Source organism: Anopheles stephensi, chromosome 3, assembly GCF_013141755.1.
Source record: "Anopheles stephensi strain Indian chromosome 3, UCI_ANSTEP_V1.0, whole genome shotgun sequence".
Classification (NCBI taxonomy): domain Eukaryota; kingdom Metazoa; phylum Arthropoda; class Insecta; order Diptera; family Culicidae; genus Anopheles; species Anopheles stephensi.
In genome coordinates this window covers 44060117-44078022 of record NC_050203.1, presented here as the reverse complement: position 1 = coordinate 44078022, position 17906 = coordinate 44060117, and the positions used below count along the sequence as shown (strand labels likewise).

General features: G+C 42.2%; 1 protein-coding gene across 1 annotated transcript in view; it reads right to left on the bottom strand.

The window, feature by feature from the left end:
- LOC118511006 (roundabout homolog 2) overlaps positions 1 to 13632 on the bottom strand; it is a 31496-nt gene extending 17864 nt beyond the window's left edge. The window contains exons 1-2 of the mRNA XM_036053523.1: positions 13482 to 13632; positions 6407 to 6726 (exon numbers count right to left, since the gene is read on the bottom strand). Coding sequence (XP_035909416.1) covers positions 6407 to 6491 — 85 coding nt within the window. The 5' untranslated portion in view covers positions 6492 to 6726; positions 13482 to 13632. The remainder of the gene's footprint in view (positions 1 to 6406; positions 6727 to 13481) is intronic.
- Between the last annotated feature and the right edge of the window lie 4274 nt (positions 13633 to 17906).

Below are 17906 nucleotides of genomic sequence, written 5' to 3'. Positions count from 1 at the left end.
TTTAATTTTCTATCGTCTGCGCCGAAAATCAATTCTGCTCATGGTGAACGGAGTTTAAATTGAGTTTTAAGATTGCACATGGGCGGCATTTCGGTTCAGCAGGCGGGCAAATCCTTCCCCACTCCTGACGAGATCAAATTTGCGGTTCTCGTAATGTTCACCCTAAGCGATTCATTTTCGGAAAACATTCAACGTTTCTCGATATTTAGCACGGACGTGTTTTGAGGCGTTAGTTGAATGTGAAGCATAATTCTACCATCCCAATACCGTGCGGGATCTCCCTTTGTTCGGGTCCAGGGACCGAGTTTGTCAGTCAAGAGTCAGTGAAAATATCTTCACGCAATCAGCCAGATATGATTCAATTAGACATTGCTGAAGAGGGTGCAACCGTTCAAATCCTTCGCAGCGAGCCGATTGACGAACACCGACTGACAACCAGCCGGCACTAGACCACACCATAGGTTAACCCCCATTTTGTTGCACCCTGATCACAGTAGGTTATCAGCTTTATCAGACTTTCAGCATTCTTGATTTCTGCATCGCATGAATGGAAATGAATTATTTACACGAGATTTAAAATGAAACCGTTCAAAGGGATGCAATGCTGCGACAGATTTCGGCCAGGCAAGTGTACTGCTTACCGACCGCTGGATGTTCATTGGAGGTTGCTCCTTGCTCCTTGACGTTTGATGCACAGGCAGTTTGAAGCTCTACAGCAATGGACACGAAATTCCAATTACGGGTATGGACCTGTTTCATAGATTATGCTGTGCAACGAATATTTGGTGTAGTACAAATACTGAAACACTGGGCTTGCATTGAAGCGTGTGAGTAATAGGACACACATGCTAAGATTATGTTTACTTTCTTGTAAAGTTCAGCAAGGTGTGTTCTGCTTAGTGTGCTGCAGACGCTAACAGTAGTTAAAAGTATGATTTTTTTAAATTCAATCTGATAATATTATACACTATTTATCAATATCACAGGGGCGGTCCTGTAGCCTTGCAGGGCTTCACACGGCAAGACTGGGGGTTTAAAAATGTCATCCAAATCGCTTCCCCGTACGCAGGACTTAACTATCCAGCTACGAATAAAATCAAGTCTCCAAAAGCCAGAAATTGCCGGCCGAGACCTATCGAGGTTGTAGTGCCAAAGAAGAACATTTATTTTATTTATTTTTTAAATTAAGACGGCTTGAAGCCGTATTGTCAGCACCGCATGTGCTGACGAAATACAAATGTCCAAAAATACACAAAATTCACAAAAAAAAATTACCAAGGCATTTCCTCTCTGATACTTCGCCTTATACCGGGCGTGCTCGGTTGTGGATGTGTGGAGATTGCGGTGTGGTTGTCCAGTTCTACTGTTGGTCCGGGTCTATTGCTGTCTATGACTGTGTTGGTGGAAAAGGAGAACATTTATCAAAATAATTTCTCTTTCAGAGCAGTCAGAAACAAGGACATTCGAATTGAAAGCAAGCCCTAAGAAAGCCTTGCAGTCTTCAGTCTATGAGTTTTTAAATTGTATTTTATCTTGTGAAATCTTCCTCCGATTTTCTCTAACTTTGCACAAGAGACGCAACAGAGAAAAATCTTAATATCTCTCTAACGGTTTAATATCTCTCTAAAAAAGAAAATTCCAAATCATCTAACAAAATCTTCCAACATGCCATTTGATATATGCATTTAACCCAGCATGAAATTACATTATCATCAAAAAATTACCTCAAGTCAGTTTCTTTGCTTTTGTTTTTTGTTTTGTCTGTAACTGACTTTTAATGCCGCAGGGATATGAGAATCCTATTACTGAATGCGACACGGGGACTGAATGCGACACGGGGACTGAATGCGACACGGGGACAAACAAAAAACACAACATGAAGCTATTGAAATGGGTCAAACAATTACATTCCCATTTCCCGTTCAAACCCATCCGGGGTTTTTCTGTTTTATTCATTTTAGCTCTTTAGGGATGGTTAGAAAAACAATTTTTTTAAAATGATTTGTATGATTTATATGTTGCACAAAGTTTTATTGGTCACCAATTGGTGCTACCAATAATGAAGCTAGTGAATGGTTTTAGTGTTTCTCCACAAAAAATGAATATTTATGCCACTTTTGTTTATTGTGTTGTGCCTCTGAAGCACCAGAGTTTTGATTTATTGTGTCACAAACGTTCTAAATAATACGGAAAGTAAGCAGTAATTAAAAGATTACGCCATGCGTTATTTTATTACTGACCGTACAAAGGTTTCTATCTTCATGATAAGAGCCATCAATGTCCGAGAGCGGCCGTAAAATGCTACAAGGCCGATGAATTAATTTAACAGTATGGCTTGAACGATTACCGAACCAACCAAAAAAAGCACACACACACACACAAAACAATCTTCTCTGATAATGTTTACGGCTTCCGTACCATTCTTACTGCGGCTGGTGGTACAGATTCTTCATGCTTAAGGTCAAAAGCTGCCCCTGCTTTTGTAGGTGCGGCTGTGGATGGATGGGACGAAGTGTAGTGTGTGGCACAATTTCATTGAATCACATTTGGACAAATGGCAAATAATCCTCACTTCACAGGAATAATTTGGCCGGACGTACTTTTGAGTGATGAAAAATATCATTCACCCAACAACAAATTTGACATCAACAGGAGCGTTTTTCTTTTTTACGATTCGCCTCAACCCACGGCACAGGGCGCCTTTTGTTGAAATGTTCATTACAATATTGTCACAACACGAGCAATAACCACCGGAAGAAAAGTAATTTCTTGATTAGAAAATGTACCGCAACTGCCACACGGTGTGCAGAATTAATTTCCTTAAATCCGATATCATATTAGTGTTCATACCTCTCAGGCTAAGGACATCGATTGGGTTCACGGACCCCAAAAAACAAAAAAATATCGAATCATTTCTTGCAACAAAATATTGAACCTTCCTACTCCCAGAGTAGATCTATTGAAGGTACTCGAAGTTAACTCCCGGCAGCACAGAAGCAATCGATAGCGGTGAAAGCAATAATTACCTTAATGGAGATAGTATTAAATTAATACTGGCCCAAAATAATCTACCACCACCAGTAACATGCTACCACTTCATCATCCATCATTTACTTTCGTTTAATTAATGGACGGTAGCCGAAAATGCACTTTGATCATTGGATGAGCAAGTGAAAAACGTGATTGCCGATAGTATACATTACATTAGTCCTTCCCAGTTCCGTGTAATGTGAGAGAGTCGGTTCTCTAGTCGCCCACGAAGTGTAACGTGTACTTCGCAAAATTTTCCGCGTAAGGCAAAACCGTGTCTATCGGAATGATTTTATCCTCATCAATTAGACACTACTACTCAGAAACTCTAGAAAAGTTTGCTCTGATATGTGATATCAGCAGTTTAAGCGATTCTCTCCCAAAAACCCCAGATACGTTCGGTGTTGATGTGTGGACATATTTGGTGTGTTGGTGTTAAAAATAGTTCTGTTCCGGTAGGAAGAAAAACACAAGAACAACCCACCCAACTTAATCATAGCTGGATCGCGCACGCACACACACGTGCTAAACGTCAGCAACGCCGTTCAGTGTACTTCCTTTTCCCAAATGCATCTGAGCCAAGCTCATACAAAACCACCATTTAATCACACCGGTTTTGGAATACATTACAGTACACTGCCAGCGAAAGGCTTCCCCATATTCATGCTAATCTGCTCAAGCAGATCTTTTCATTAGGCTAATGAGTTGATGCTTGTCGGCTTTCTTGACTGTGTGTGCCGCTTTCAACGTAGCAGCACACTGTAAACATTAAATTTGTGAAAGATTTTTTCCCCATCCTGTGGATGTGGATTCCAGGATGAAAGTAACCGTCAACAGAATCAGCTGAGTGTAAATAAGATGCTATCAGCATGATGGCATCGAAAACTGCTCTCGTTCAGTGTTTTAGTCAAAGGTGGTGTTTCCGCACACGGCACACCATCTCCTTTTCTTCAAACAAAATATGGATTCACTCGTTTAAGGTGCACGTTAAGTTAATTATATTCGGCTAATGAAGCTGAACGGAGTCGGTCCGGTGGCCGAGGCGATTACGGTGCCGCTCTTCACGCAGCAGTACCGGGGTTCAAATCCCATGCAGACCGCCTCCCCGTACGCAGTGCTTACTACTTTGTTGCGGGTAAAATCAAGTCAAAGAAAGCCAGTAATGGCAGGCCGAGACCTCTAGAGGTTGTAGTGCCAAGGAAGAAGAAGAATGAAGCTGAACGTAGATTCCAAATGAAAAATTCGCTTCGTTTAAACTAGGCTGTCTGCTAACTGCAATACATTGTATTAATTGTTTCTACTAAAGTTTAAACCTTACTTCAGCACTCAAATACATGATTCTAACATTCCCGATAGCGAACTGAAGGTAAAATGTCCTTTTTTACTATAACGCTTTTTTCTCGCTATAAATCAAACATGACAAAAGCGTACGAACCACATAGCACGAATGGAAACTACAACTTTGCCAGCGAGCGAAACTTTTCCACTGATTTTGCAGAACATCGCCACCTGGTGAGTGACAAGAGCGAAACCCCAGTTTCGGAACCCTAAGCCAGCCAGATTTGATCCCGCATTTTGACGCACTTTTGGTGTTTTCAATAATCAACAATAGGAAACCCCTCGCAGCGTCATGATCACTGTCGAAAGGTTCGTGCAATGCAAGCCGTTCTACTGTATCATTGAAAATGTCGGAAAAAATCGGAGGCGAGACCCTGCGCAACAAACGGCAGGGTCCTTTTCCCATCATTTGAGGACCGGCCCAGGGGTACAGAAAATTATGAGCTGTCCCTCTGGCTGAACAACAACTCCCTGGTTGATTGGGTGGATCGATTCGCTATAGTTTTTTTTTTTTTCTTTCGTTACTCACCCTCCCGGAATTCTATCTTCAAATCACCCCAGACCCAGAGTTTTGGACCTAAAAAAGGACCCTTCTCAGTGCGTGTGCGCGTGTGGCCAACAGTTGTGCGGTAATCCCATCGATGAATCCGCATGGATTATAACGCACTAAAGCCATAAAGCCTGGATATGCAACAGCTTACAGGATTGGTGGAACCGTTTTTTTTTTGCTTTCCTATTTAAGTTTTAATTGGCTGTAGAGCGTCCGTTTGGGCCGACTGTGTGTGGCGAAAATTAGCCATATGTTTCGTTACATTTTCGGAACCAAAGCACTGTGAGCTAATGAAATTTACAGTTGATTAAAATTTGCTGGATTGGCGCAAAGTATAAGCGGGCATTTGTTTCGAAAGGGTAGCATTGCAAATACTTTAAGGACATCATTGTTTCAAAGTCACCAGCAAAAAAAAGTCAACTTAATTTATAAGCAAACCTTCATAAACACGGCTTAACCCGATACTCGCCCATGATATCACAATTTGTTGTACTAGCCTAGCCTGTACGTTTGATTTCATCCACGACAGCATGCTTCACATTCTTCAAGCAAGTTAATGATCAAAAGCATAACAGCAGCGCTTATATCAGGTTTTCCAAACTCATTGTGAGTAAAGGGGTTCCGTAGGGTTAACGAAAACATCAAATGCGAACACAGGCGAAAACAAACGATTCCAAGAAAAGGGTAACATGAGAAGGCTTGCGAAACAATCAAACAAGATCAATATCTCACCTACTTTCGTATTTTTGCCAAGAAAGCATTAGCTTCAAAAATTAATTAGACTCCTGGAATGACTGCAGCGTTGGGATAGGGTTTATTCAAGCCACCACGTGTGAGCACGAGGCTCTAGCAAGGCACTAGCAAATCCTTATTCTTCCGGTATGGATTAACTTTTGTTTTCTTCCCCCTTTTGGTGCTTGAATGAAAACGGTTCAAGGGTTGTTGTCAGCTTTTGTGCTACATGGCCAATGCTGCAAAAGCATGAAGAAACCATCAGAGTTTCAGGGGAGCATATCACCATCCAGGGGAGGCATATCAATGAAAATAAATATGCTGTTTTAACCACAAGGCCCCTGACGGGGCACAGTACCTTAACACAACGGAAATTATTGATGAAGGATAAAATTGCACTCTACAAATGAGGACTCCACTAGATCCGTATCCGTAAGGAAGCAAACACTTGTTTGCAATGTTTTCCGTATTTGTGTGACACAAGAAATATAATTACGTATATGTTAATAACTCACTACCACCACACATTGTACATTCGTTCACATCAGAAGTCATTTCATGATCTTCAATTACGCTAACGAAAATACACGTTACAATGCTACCGAAAAAGAATGGATGAGGTGATCATCTTCTCAGCACAATGAAGCAGAGGAGGCAGGCCTTACAAGCACATGAATAAAGCACATCAATAAAGACGCCCTATCATGAATTTTCATTTAATCTATGCAAACGATACCATTTGTTACATCAACTCACCTAGTGCTTGCGTTGAAATGCCACTGCACATTAGCAGGAACCATGCCACGAAATGATGAATGCCAACATCAGTGACAAAAGTCATTTTGCTTCCGAGTTGCTCGGTCCCAACCAAGCGCGTTGTTTCCCGTCCCGTCGCCTGTCGTCGTATTATTTCGGGCAGGTTTAATAAGATAACATATATGCTCCTTCAGTTACAGCTTCACTTAACTTCACTTCACTGTGCTTCCCCGGTTGATTATCGATCCATCTTATTTAGCATGAATATTATCGCCATGAGATCTGCTTCACTTTCATACAGCAGCACACCTCACTAAGCACTGCACATTTTAAGATATATATATTTTCACTGCCAGCATAAAACAATAGGCAAATATTTTTCATTTCATTATATACTGGCACTGATCGACACTCTTCCAAAGTAATATGATTATCTGCCCAAATAAACACACATGCACATATTTTATGCACGACTAATGAAAGATTCGCATGAAAACGAAAAACAATTTGTGCAATGACTTAAGGATTTCACTTCAAGACTTCAAACAACAACTCTGCTGCTAGACAGCCGAGCCCGACTGCACTCCCATGCGCTTCCGTGTAGCACCAATACGGTTCGGGTTCCTGTGGCGTTGCTGTTCACTGTCTGATTTGTTGCCTGTATTCACTACCGCAGAATTGATTGAGTGACATCGTCTATCTTTTGATTAAAGAGGAATATTATTGATGTCTGGCCGATGGCGTGCTGTCACATGATGTACCATGCTCTGCCATCACATCTCTCGGGCAAATACTCTCATCGCAGGGATGCTCGATGATATCATGAGTTATGAAACTTTACGATGGAGCTATTCAGGAAGTGAATTCAATTATATTGCTGGAGTATTGCACGCACTCACACACATTCGTATTACCAGTTCAGCTCATCTGATCGAAGGAGCAGTTTACAGTGCGAACCTGTGGATGGGAAAATACATAATATGCATTTAGTACGTTGTAATTATTTTCAACTATTAATGTAGATCAATTTGATACAGTCTAGGGTAGCAATAAAAATGCTGATGGTGTGCAAATGCAAATGTCGAGTTTGTGGTGCTTTGGGTGATTCTAACAATCTTTTGTTGGTCTGAAAAACATTATCCATGACTTCTACCATCTAACCACATGATGCCAAGCATATTGTTCACGACTCCAAACTGTTCCAAACCAGCGAGAACCGTTCACACGCTCTTACACATAAAAGCGCTGGCAATAAACCGTAAAGTGTAACACGAAGAAATCTTCACCAACTTTAACGCTTCGCAGCACCGGCAGCAACAGCAGCATTCCCATTGTTGAGAATCTTTAATGAATTTTACTTTTCATCATTTTTTACAATCGTTTCCCGGTGCTGCTCTAATGCTGATTTATTAAACCGCTGTATTTTTGTGTTGCTTACTAAACTCTAAAGAAAATAATCTCTCCACCGCTTTCGGGGCACTTCAGGGTGGAAGGTGCGTTCTCGGGTATAAAATCACCCCAAGAAACAATTTGCAGCAGGAGGTAAAAGACGAACGAGGCACGGAGGAAAACCCATCTGAGCAATATTGTTGTTGCCCCCTGTGATCCTTGGGCAGGAGGTGGCAGCACTGGCAAGGACTACCAACTGATCCCCCGGTATCATGCTGCTTTATGAATCTCCGGGTTCTGCTTCCACACGCACCTTGGTATGCTTTCACCCGAAGTCGCCGGGAAATAAGCGAGACCGTCGGCGTGGTTGATTTTTCAATAGCTCTCTACACATTTTCCGTCGACACTTGAGCACAAACAGCACAACACTCCTGAGCAGCCAACCACCGTACAACCCCACAGTCAATTCAGCCGCGTTTTGATAGGGATGATAACTGTGGAATGTAAGCTACTCACCACGGCCAAGCGCATACAGTACGGAGGCGTTTATCATCATTAGTGTGACTGCATTCTAACAACCGAACCAAAGCGTAGTTTTAAGCCATTGCTGCTGCTGTTGCTGCACCGGGCGTCAAACATTACACGCATTACACTGTCCGTCCAACCCAATGCAACGTAGTGAAAGGTGTCTCTAGCAGTGATGGTTGGATGAAAAAGCTAAAAATACTGGTAAAACGCCCATAAATTATGATATCAGACCGCAGAGGAGGTCTTGAAGTATTGCGCTCCGAAGTGATTGGAAGTCGCGTCTCATCGAGTTGGGCCCTCGGAGTCTCGACTGAGTGATATTATTTCCCAACACTTTCTTCCATACAATCCACATTCGGTGAGCCATAACACGAGAGATGATCGAGCATATTTTCATCAAACGCGTCTCCTCGTCTTACGGTGGTAATTAAAGCCGTGAAAACATACACCTGCTTGTCCTACAAATTACTGCTAAAATGTACATGTGTAACTTTTCTCGAGCACGTTTTTCGACAACCGTAGCCGCTTTCTTCTATTAGCCGACGACCATCACTCATCCGTTACCCGTGCGATGGCCGTGTGTCATCGACTCGCAATTTTAGTAGCCGCCGCTGCATTAGTCATCAATGGTGCGTCTCCCATGCAGCAAATGCTTTAATCGCTGCTCGCGCCAGTATCTTTCTTTCTATTTATAGTGAAAACTGATCTTTCTTGCACACACTCAAACGGTCACTTGCCATCTTCCTTGTAACAGCTGAGACAGTTCATGCACTTAGCGCGTTGTGCTGTCGCTCTTCTTTTTTCGAATTCCTACCTACCGAGTGTCCTTGTTGATGAAGCGTTCTAAATAGTGTCTACCATGCGAAAACAATGGTAAACCGGGTGCAAAAAATACTTTCAAACTTTCATCTCCACATAGTACAAGCAGACATGTGCTTTGATCATAGAGCGATCGTTTCAGGCAGTTGCTAATGCGAAATGGCATACAGCATCGAGCGGAGAAGAGCTACATGATTTCACGTCACACGCTGAAACAACCAAACAAGGAGCAGTACCCGATAGGTTCGATGACTAATTTATGGGATTCCAGCCAGTTTTTTTTTCCTTCTTCTTCTGTTTGCCTTCCCACGCCACGGTGTGCAGTCGTTGTGCTTTGCCATTTGCGCAAGCATTACCGACGGCATTGATCAGGGACAGATTGAGTGTTAAAAGTGAAGGAAGAGAAACTGATATGTGAAAACAAAACATGCAACACAGCTGTGGCCAGGGAGTTCCATCCCAAAACTGGATGTCCTTCCCTGTTTCTATGCCATACAATTCACCGTTCGCGCAGCAGGGCTATAGAGCTGTGAACTATTTTGCAGTTCCTTCAGTGCGTAACCAGCCACTTCCAAACTTTGTTTATGCTGTACCCGAAAAGATATCCTGCGTGAAGCAGACACACACACGCACACAGACCATTCCTCCTTCACCATAATGCACAGCAAAAAAAAGAAGGAAACTACAATGCTCTTGCATGCTGGTCCGCATTTTGTGCTAAGAAAACATACAAACGATTCGGAACGATTAGCCGGAGGTTTCCGCTGAAAAAGTGGACCGAAACGAGAACAAGCGAGTGCGACCTTTCCCACAATAATTCCTGGTGCTGTTGCTGCCATTGTATCAAGAGGGTGAATATGTTTTTACTGCTGATCTGGCAATAAGATTAATGACCAATGCAAAGCGGAAGCCCTGCGAAATTTGTACAGGGGAAAGGAATATTGCCCAGGAAGGCTAAGGAGAGGACCCAGCATAGATCTCACTTATTGGTTGGTTACAAGATAGCACATGCATAGTAACGACCTCAAAGAGTATCGCCCAACTGATCCGTTTTGCGAATTAGCACAGTTCCTTGCAACAATCAACATAGACTTTGAAAGAATGTGATTGCTTATCCAAAATAGCGTTTCTAGGATTGAAAAGATACGATTAAATCATTTAAATGGCTACGAATGGGCTATGTCCGGACAAGATAATGAAAAAAGGGGCATTAGAGCAATGGTCTGTACCCTTTTCATTTTTAACGAATAAAAAGTCTATCCTGCCCTCGGTGCTTGCTTACTTTTTCCTTATTTTCATCAAGCGCAAAAGGAAAAATCGGGCGAAGGGAGCATTCTGACTAGCGGTGAATGTGAACTATGCCTAACTAATCTAACAACTCGTTTTCAGACGATAACTAGTTATCGGACAAGCGGCGTGCTGTGCGGCAAGTTGAAAATGTTCAGACTAATCAAATTCTTCCTAAAGTTATAATCAACCAAGTGCCTGTAGCATGATCGGCCATCTATCTTATCAACACTTTTCAGCAACAACAACAACAACACGCACCAAGAATCCTAATGTGGCGCCCTAAGGCAAACCATTTAGTCCAATGCTTAGCTCGGTAGTAGCATCGGCCTGGTCATTTTTATATTCCTAGACTCCGTTCTCGAAATTGCGCTGCAAACTACCCGTGCCGCCCTGCTTGGAACGCGCCCCCTCCCGAAACCTGATTCATCATTTCTTCCGACCGCTGCTGTCTGTTGTTTAACTTTCGCGAGCGTGTAGACCCGCAACTTCGTGGTTTGCTTGGGCTATCGCAAATCTCATCAGCCGCGACCATGTGCTGTTCCGTTTTGGGCCAATAATTGCATTGCCCTTTGGCTGCTTTTCCCATCAGTCTAAGGCCGAGGCACAGCTGTGTGCGTCAATATTTGTCCGCGCGGTTGCTAATCACTCTCTCTTTTCTCTAGTGCTCTAGTCAGTGAGTTTATCGCGAAAACAACATCTTTGAGGGATGATGAGCTACAGTTTTGGGCGTAAGACACAAACAAACAAAGAATATGAATCAGCGGTTTTTTTTGTTATCATTGCCTAATACTTTTGCTTTGTTTAAGGATTGAGTGCTATTAGAAATCTATGAATTTTTAGCGAGTAGCAAGTAGAAGTAGAAGAAACCATGAAATTCTCAGCAAATCTATTTCAAATATGTTTCCAAATTTTTGCCTCTCCTGTAAGAAAACTAACTAAAATGAAAAAGAATTCTTAACTTTAAAAAAGTATCACTACCGGGGAGCGCTAATGAGAGCATAACAAAAACCCTTCACGAAACTATATTGTACTCCACCAAAAAAAAACATCAAACAAAACAAGCAACAAGTCATGTGCTTGGGGTCCCTCCCGTAGCATCCGAAGAAAAAGAACCTTGAATATTTTAATAATAAAACGCCCATCAGGGCCCATGAAATTTCTACGGAAGTTGTAACACCAGCCAGCCGGGGCGGGCAATAAGCCATATAGATAGACATCAAAGAGCCCGCTAAAAATTAAGAAGAGTTCGGATCGTCTTTCATGCTCTTGCTTCGGTCCGTTTTCAAACCAAAGCTTCTTTGCTACCCGCAGAACCTCCTACCAAGAAGTGGATGTTTTGCTTTCGGGCCCGACACTACATACTATCAGCCTTTGCTTTCTTTGCTTAGGCTTTGCGCTGTGTTGCTTCATCTGTCAATCAAGAACGGTTACAATGACAATATTTTATTAATGTCGCCCTTAATACCTACTACCGTATCCTGTTGCACGAACTGGCGTGGCAAACAAAAACAAAAATCTTCGTGTATATGACAGCACCGCCGCATGGTATGGTCAGGGACAGTTGACTGACAAACTTATAAGAAAACAAATTTTTTAGACCTTTTTCGCTATGTTTAATATATGCGCACATGAGCATAAGTATTCAATCCTTTTTTAGATTGCTTTTTTCATCGAAACATTTGCATCAACTAACACCGAGCATTCATTCAGACAAAGTATCGGTTGTGTAACACTTTCTACATAATGAATTTCTACACGTAAGGACGTAAACGTGCAAAGCAAGCACAGATGTATAAAAGAGTTTGCAAAACCTTCCAAACGAAGAGAAATCTCCAAATAATCACCTTATAATCCTGAAAAATTTGTTCTTAATCCTTCCGCAGGGAAAAGCTTTTGCTTTTACACTCAATCCTTCTTCTCATTGCCAGTTCCTCGGCGTGGCGCTGATGCTTGCCGCTTGCTGTCAGTACATTGCTGCAGGGAAATCTATCTTGCGACCACGATGTACTGCCGGTGATCAACCGTACTTTACTGATATCTTTTTTTTATTATTTTGATAAAAAGTGAATTCTGAGCTGGAATCTGTGAGCAGCACACTCGTAGATATGAAATGTAATCCGAAAGCACTTCTTGCGACTTCGGGTAAACACTTTGCACCTCATGGTGGTTGCTTACCACGGTTATCCAGCAGAGTTCCAGCAACGACGAGGTGGTTACGTATGAGGCACGGCTCCCGAAACCATTCCCGCCAATAAAGACGGAGGATAATCCTTTTCTGTAAGTCTGCCTTTGTTGTTACCGTAGTAACAATCAGATTATTTTCTCATCGAAAAAATATGTATTGCTACATCCAACAACAGCTCGATGATGATGAACACAGGCGGATGCTCAAGTGCTTAGCGATCCTTAATTTATCCAACTCAATAAATTATGCTTTTACCCATAGTGATTTACACACGCACACACCCAGCTATCTTCACTGAAATTGTGAATTCACAAACTTTATAAATTACCATACTTGCACACCAGTTTTCGTTCTTGACACTTCTCGTTTATCGGACTTAACGAATCCGTATTTATAGATGTTTAATGTACGAACTGCATCCTTATATTTGGTCGCACTTTTATATCTTAAACAAATCACTCTGATCGGTACACTGCATATCATTACTAAGAATACGCACAAACGTATTCAATTATACGATAAGCGATGGAAAAAGCCAAGCAGAAACACAAATATTGCACCCGGATGGAAATAGGAGAACCGTGGGCAAATTGATTGAAAATTAGTACACTGTTATGTTTTACGCAGAGTGCTTCCCACATAACGTACGTAAACGATCACTAGCACGCAAAGATGCATTCTCCAACATTCAGTACATTCCGCTTGGTGTTTGTTTGACAGGGACTTGGCGCATCGTATAAAACTACACAATGCGCTAGCCTTTGCCGCTTGCTTTTATGTTCACCGCATACCACTATTGATTAACATTCGTTCCATCCAAGGTTAAACCACTATTTGTTGTTGTTTGAAGCAATCAAAACTCACGAAACAGCAGCTCTTTTGCCCCAGCACCACTATTCAGCCAATGGGAAACAACACGACATTTTTCACGCGCACCTCGAACAGCGAGACCACCAGGTTCCAAAGACAGGCTACGACTGACATACAGCGCTGCATGTGATGCTGTTGGCCCTTTCCTGGCGCCTTGAACCGAATGAACGATTCCGAGCCGAGCGCAGTACCAATTACAGCAAAGCCAGGGTTCGCATCACAATTCCTTCGGGCATTAGGAAATCACTTTTTCTTTCTCTGTTCCCTGTGCAATGAGGAGGGTTGTTTTTAGTTCATTTCCATTACAGGGAATGCGAGAAATATTTTATTTCATTAATGTTTTTTCGCACAATACGGCGTGTGACCGTGATTATAAAAAAATAATTAAGTTTTTTCGCTATAGAACAGCTAGGTCCTATAACTTTTGTTTCATTGCGGTGTTTTTATTAGAAAAAATGAAAACAAAGTTTGTATCTAGCGGCTGCGGGCCATGGGATGTTTCCGAATACCAATTTCAGCTTCCCATGAGTGTTTGGGAAATTTTCTCTCTTTGTGATTGCTTTATGAAAACCTACCTGCACGGAGCCAATTTCATTTCAACAATTTAAAAAAATTTGTAACGTGTGATCTAAGGACACCTTTTAAATCTACTTCGGTCAAACAGTACCAAATTCGCTGAAAAAAAATTTTTAATTTTCTGTTAAAATTTTATAATATAACAATGATTTTCAGCTTGAGCATCAATGCCTGTAGTTGAAACAATAATTCGTGTAAAAAAAAATATGTTCTTTGTAAAACATATTTCATTGCGGCCATCAACAAACCCTGCATTCCCGAACAGCTGTTCCGGCTCGTGCTCGGCCTTCGGCCAGGCACCGGCGCGGATGAACCGGCGTACGAAAGGGCCCACATGAACTACGCTTGACAGGAGTTTCCTTTGCTACGACGCAGCAGATTTCCGGGAGCATTACGCATCGCATGGATGGAAAACCAGGAAACCGAGCATCTTTGTTGGAGGTCACTCTTTTTCCACTGAGCACCGAATGAGTGATTGCCAGAAAACGTAAACAAAGCGTGTAAAAGCCGGTAATAAATTTCTGCTCTGTCATTAAATCCTTACTGATGTCGCGGTTTATACGAATGAACAAATGAATCATATGCTGCCAATGCACATATGGTTCTATTAAAATATTACAATAATACTCCAATGTTCTACCTCAATAAATCTATATGTATTATACCATTTACCGAGCTTCTGAAATATCAAACTTTCTTTTTTCCCATAACTAACTAATTTTAGCAATGCGTCCAGGATGAATAAAAAAACTAACTAATTTTGAGAAAACATTCTTCCCATAAAGTAAATACACAGGAACTCATCCATACAGCAAACAACCACAATATAGAAAGCAACAGGAGCCCGTTGGATTCATGGACACCCCATCGGTGCAATCCACCACAGCACATAAACTAAAACTATCTACGCCGCACACAATCTGAAGGACGATTTTACGTATTTCTAATCCTCCTACATAATCAAATTAATCCTAATGACCGTAACTTTAATTGAAACGGCACACGGTTCCAGCCTTCCACCGACGCCGATTCGAAACCACCTCCGTCCGTGAGGACAGAGTGATAGGCAGCGCTATCCCCACCTCCGAAAGGCAAAATGTCTCTTGGGTGTATGGTCCATTATTATCTCACTAGGAACAGCCACGCGTATCCTTGCGTATCGGTGTAATTTGTTTTTTGCCTACTGCCAACCAGTTATCGGTTCATCCTTTCGGAACCTTCGACCATAACTTCATTTTTTTATCCTTCATATTTAATCTCTCACTCCAGCAGCAGCAGCAGCAGCAGCAAGGCGTCCGGCCGCCTGTCCGCCCCTCAGCATGGAGATTGCGTGCACACTCTTGCACAAATAGCGTAGAATCTGTGGAGCCTTATCATAATCATCATACGGCAGTACCGCTACCGGCAACTGTCGACATGGTGACGGTATCGCCATAATAACGCATAATACCACAAAATCGGTTTAAAACGGATTAAAATATGTTTTATTATGCGAATACCCCTTTTGCGCCACAGGTTCCTTGTTTCGAGTGTGTGTGCGCCTGTCCAAACGGTAGCGACAGTTTATTGACAACAGTTCGGTGACAAACTCGTACCATAATGTTGCTAGGATGAGAAAACGAAAACAGGCTCTTTTGAACGGCAATCGACATCAAAACCAATTGAAACGATTGTCGTGCTATTGGGGACATGAAGGGGCTTTGGAAAAAACAATGAAAAGAGCACAAATTTTCACAAACAACCGAAGGCATCAAAATAATTCCTCTCGAAGGAAAAGAATAATTGGGTAAATTACTACTTGTAAAGTCCGGTCCTTTGGTAGTTTTAGGCCATACTCGTGCCGGTTTCACCACACAACAGGACCAATTTTCAATCCCTTCCGGACTGTCGTTTCCCCGTACGTAGGACAGTCAGTCCTGTCTTGATGATGACTTTTTTTTGCTGTAACGGCCTCTTTCGGTCATGTCTGACAATAATGGCTGACTAAACTTATTGATACAACGTAGTTGGATAATCAAGTCCTCAGTCCGGATGAGATTTGAACCCTGGCACTGCCATGTTTTCGTCAGCGCAGTCTCCTTTGCTGCCGGGCCGTTCTATATGAATTGCTTTGGACAAAGCAAGTAAAAGAAAGTCAACAATATACCATACCATTTACCAAAAGACCTACTGGCATACTAAACAACTTGGAACATTTCTAACGTTCCATTTAAGAAAAAGCTATATAGTTGGGCGGAAACATTAGCACATGATTGGTATGCGGCATGGTGTCTTCAGCTGCACTAAAAACAACTTATTACTGTGGTACTCGGTTATGTTACAGATTCAGGTGCGTGTCACAATCCAACACACATTCTTTTTCCCACAACCAGGTGCAAATCTGCGCTACACATGATGATGCGCTTGACTTATTAAAACATTTTGATCCCATCACAGGTAGATACCATTCCGAAGGTCGCAAAGAAACACGTATACAGTATAAACAAATACAATTGCTGACCCTAAAAAATATTCGGCGAAGGAAACGGTCAACGAAAAAAAAAACGGTTTTGTGTGCTGTTGCTCCAGCCAATACCTTTGTCGGCGTATTGCACTGTTTAATAGCACTCATCTTGGGCCCGTCGTCCGTCCTGCACGCTTACGAGGATTGTCGGTGGAAGGATTTTTTTTTTCAACACATTTCTGTTGTTCTGAACCGGGCAGATCCTTGAGAATCATTTTCCATTGCTTCGAGTGTGTCCTTCAGTGCGATGCACGGAGAAAATTAGAATCGTAGAAATGCTGGACGGGCTGTTCAGTTTTATGACCCGGGCTTATTGTTGGTCGGTTTTCTGGAATCTGGAATCTGTATAAAAGCAGGGCAGAAAAGGCTGCTGTGAGATTGTTAAAAAACCAGCTGTGTGAAGGTTCCGATCTCAATATCCGAAATAATGTTCTGCAGTTATACAGCAGTCATACTTTCCATTTGGAGTTTCTTTCCCACTAATATCCGCGTGATTATCGTTGCGCACGGTATTTAAAAAGCTACTGGCTTAAATCGTCCTGACTGTATGTTTCGCTTTTTAACCTAAACCAATGACAGTAAAAATTGTGTGCATGTATGACCATGTTTGAAAAACACACACACACACATACTACAAACAAATATATGTACCGGGGCTGTTTATTCTCGGCATGTAGCCTCGCCCAACATTCTGTTAAGCCACTTCAAATCTCGTAGGCCATAGATCGGCCCATCAATTTCAAAAGCGCTAGATACTCCGTTTTTCGACTCCCTTGTCAACCGTTTGACATTAAAAATTATGTCATGTTTATGTTGACATAAGCATCTTCTTCCATTTGTTCAAAGTGTTTTTGTTTTGCGTCAGGGCTCAGGGCTGCATTAGGAGCGCCAGGAGTTCGCTCCATCACCCGGCCGAGTTCGCTTTCACTCAACGCCGACGCCGCCTAGCTGTTGCTGGATCGCACTCGCCGGCAAACGGGAGGGATTAAGTTATTTAGCTCGTTAATTTATGTTCGTTTTCTCGAAATCAATAAGCTCTTTAGAGCCCTTAACGGAGGATGAATGTGCGAAGATTTCATGAGCGGCTTCACGTCACGTCGGACCTGCCGTTCGCAGCCGTACATCACTACACTCCCGGCCGTCGGAGGAGAGTGAATGATAAAATTTACACCATGACAAACACGGTGCCACTGGGTCAAGCTTGACTACCTACATATACACCTAACCGGTGGTTGTGAAGGAAAATCGGTTCGTTATTCACAACATTTATCGGTGAGATTTCTAGTGTTATGTGCTATTTTCATCATTCCAATAGCGACTGCAAATGTTTTTTGCCATCC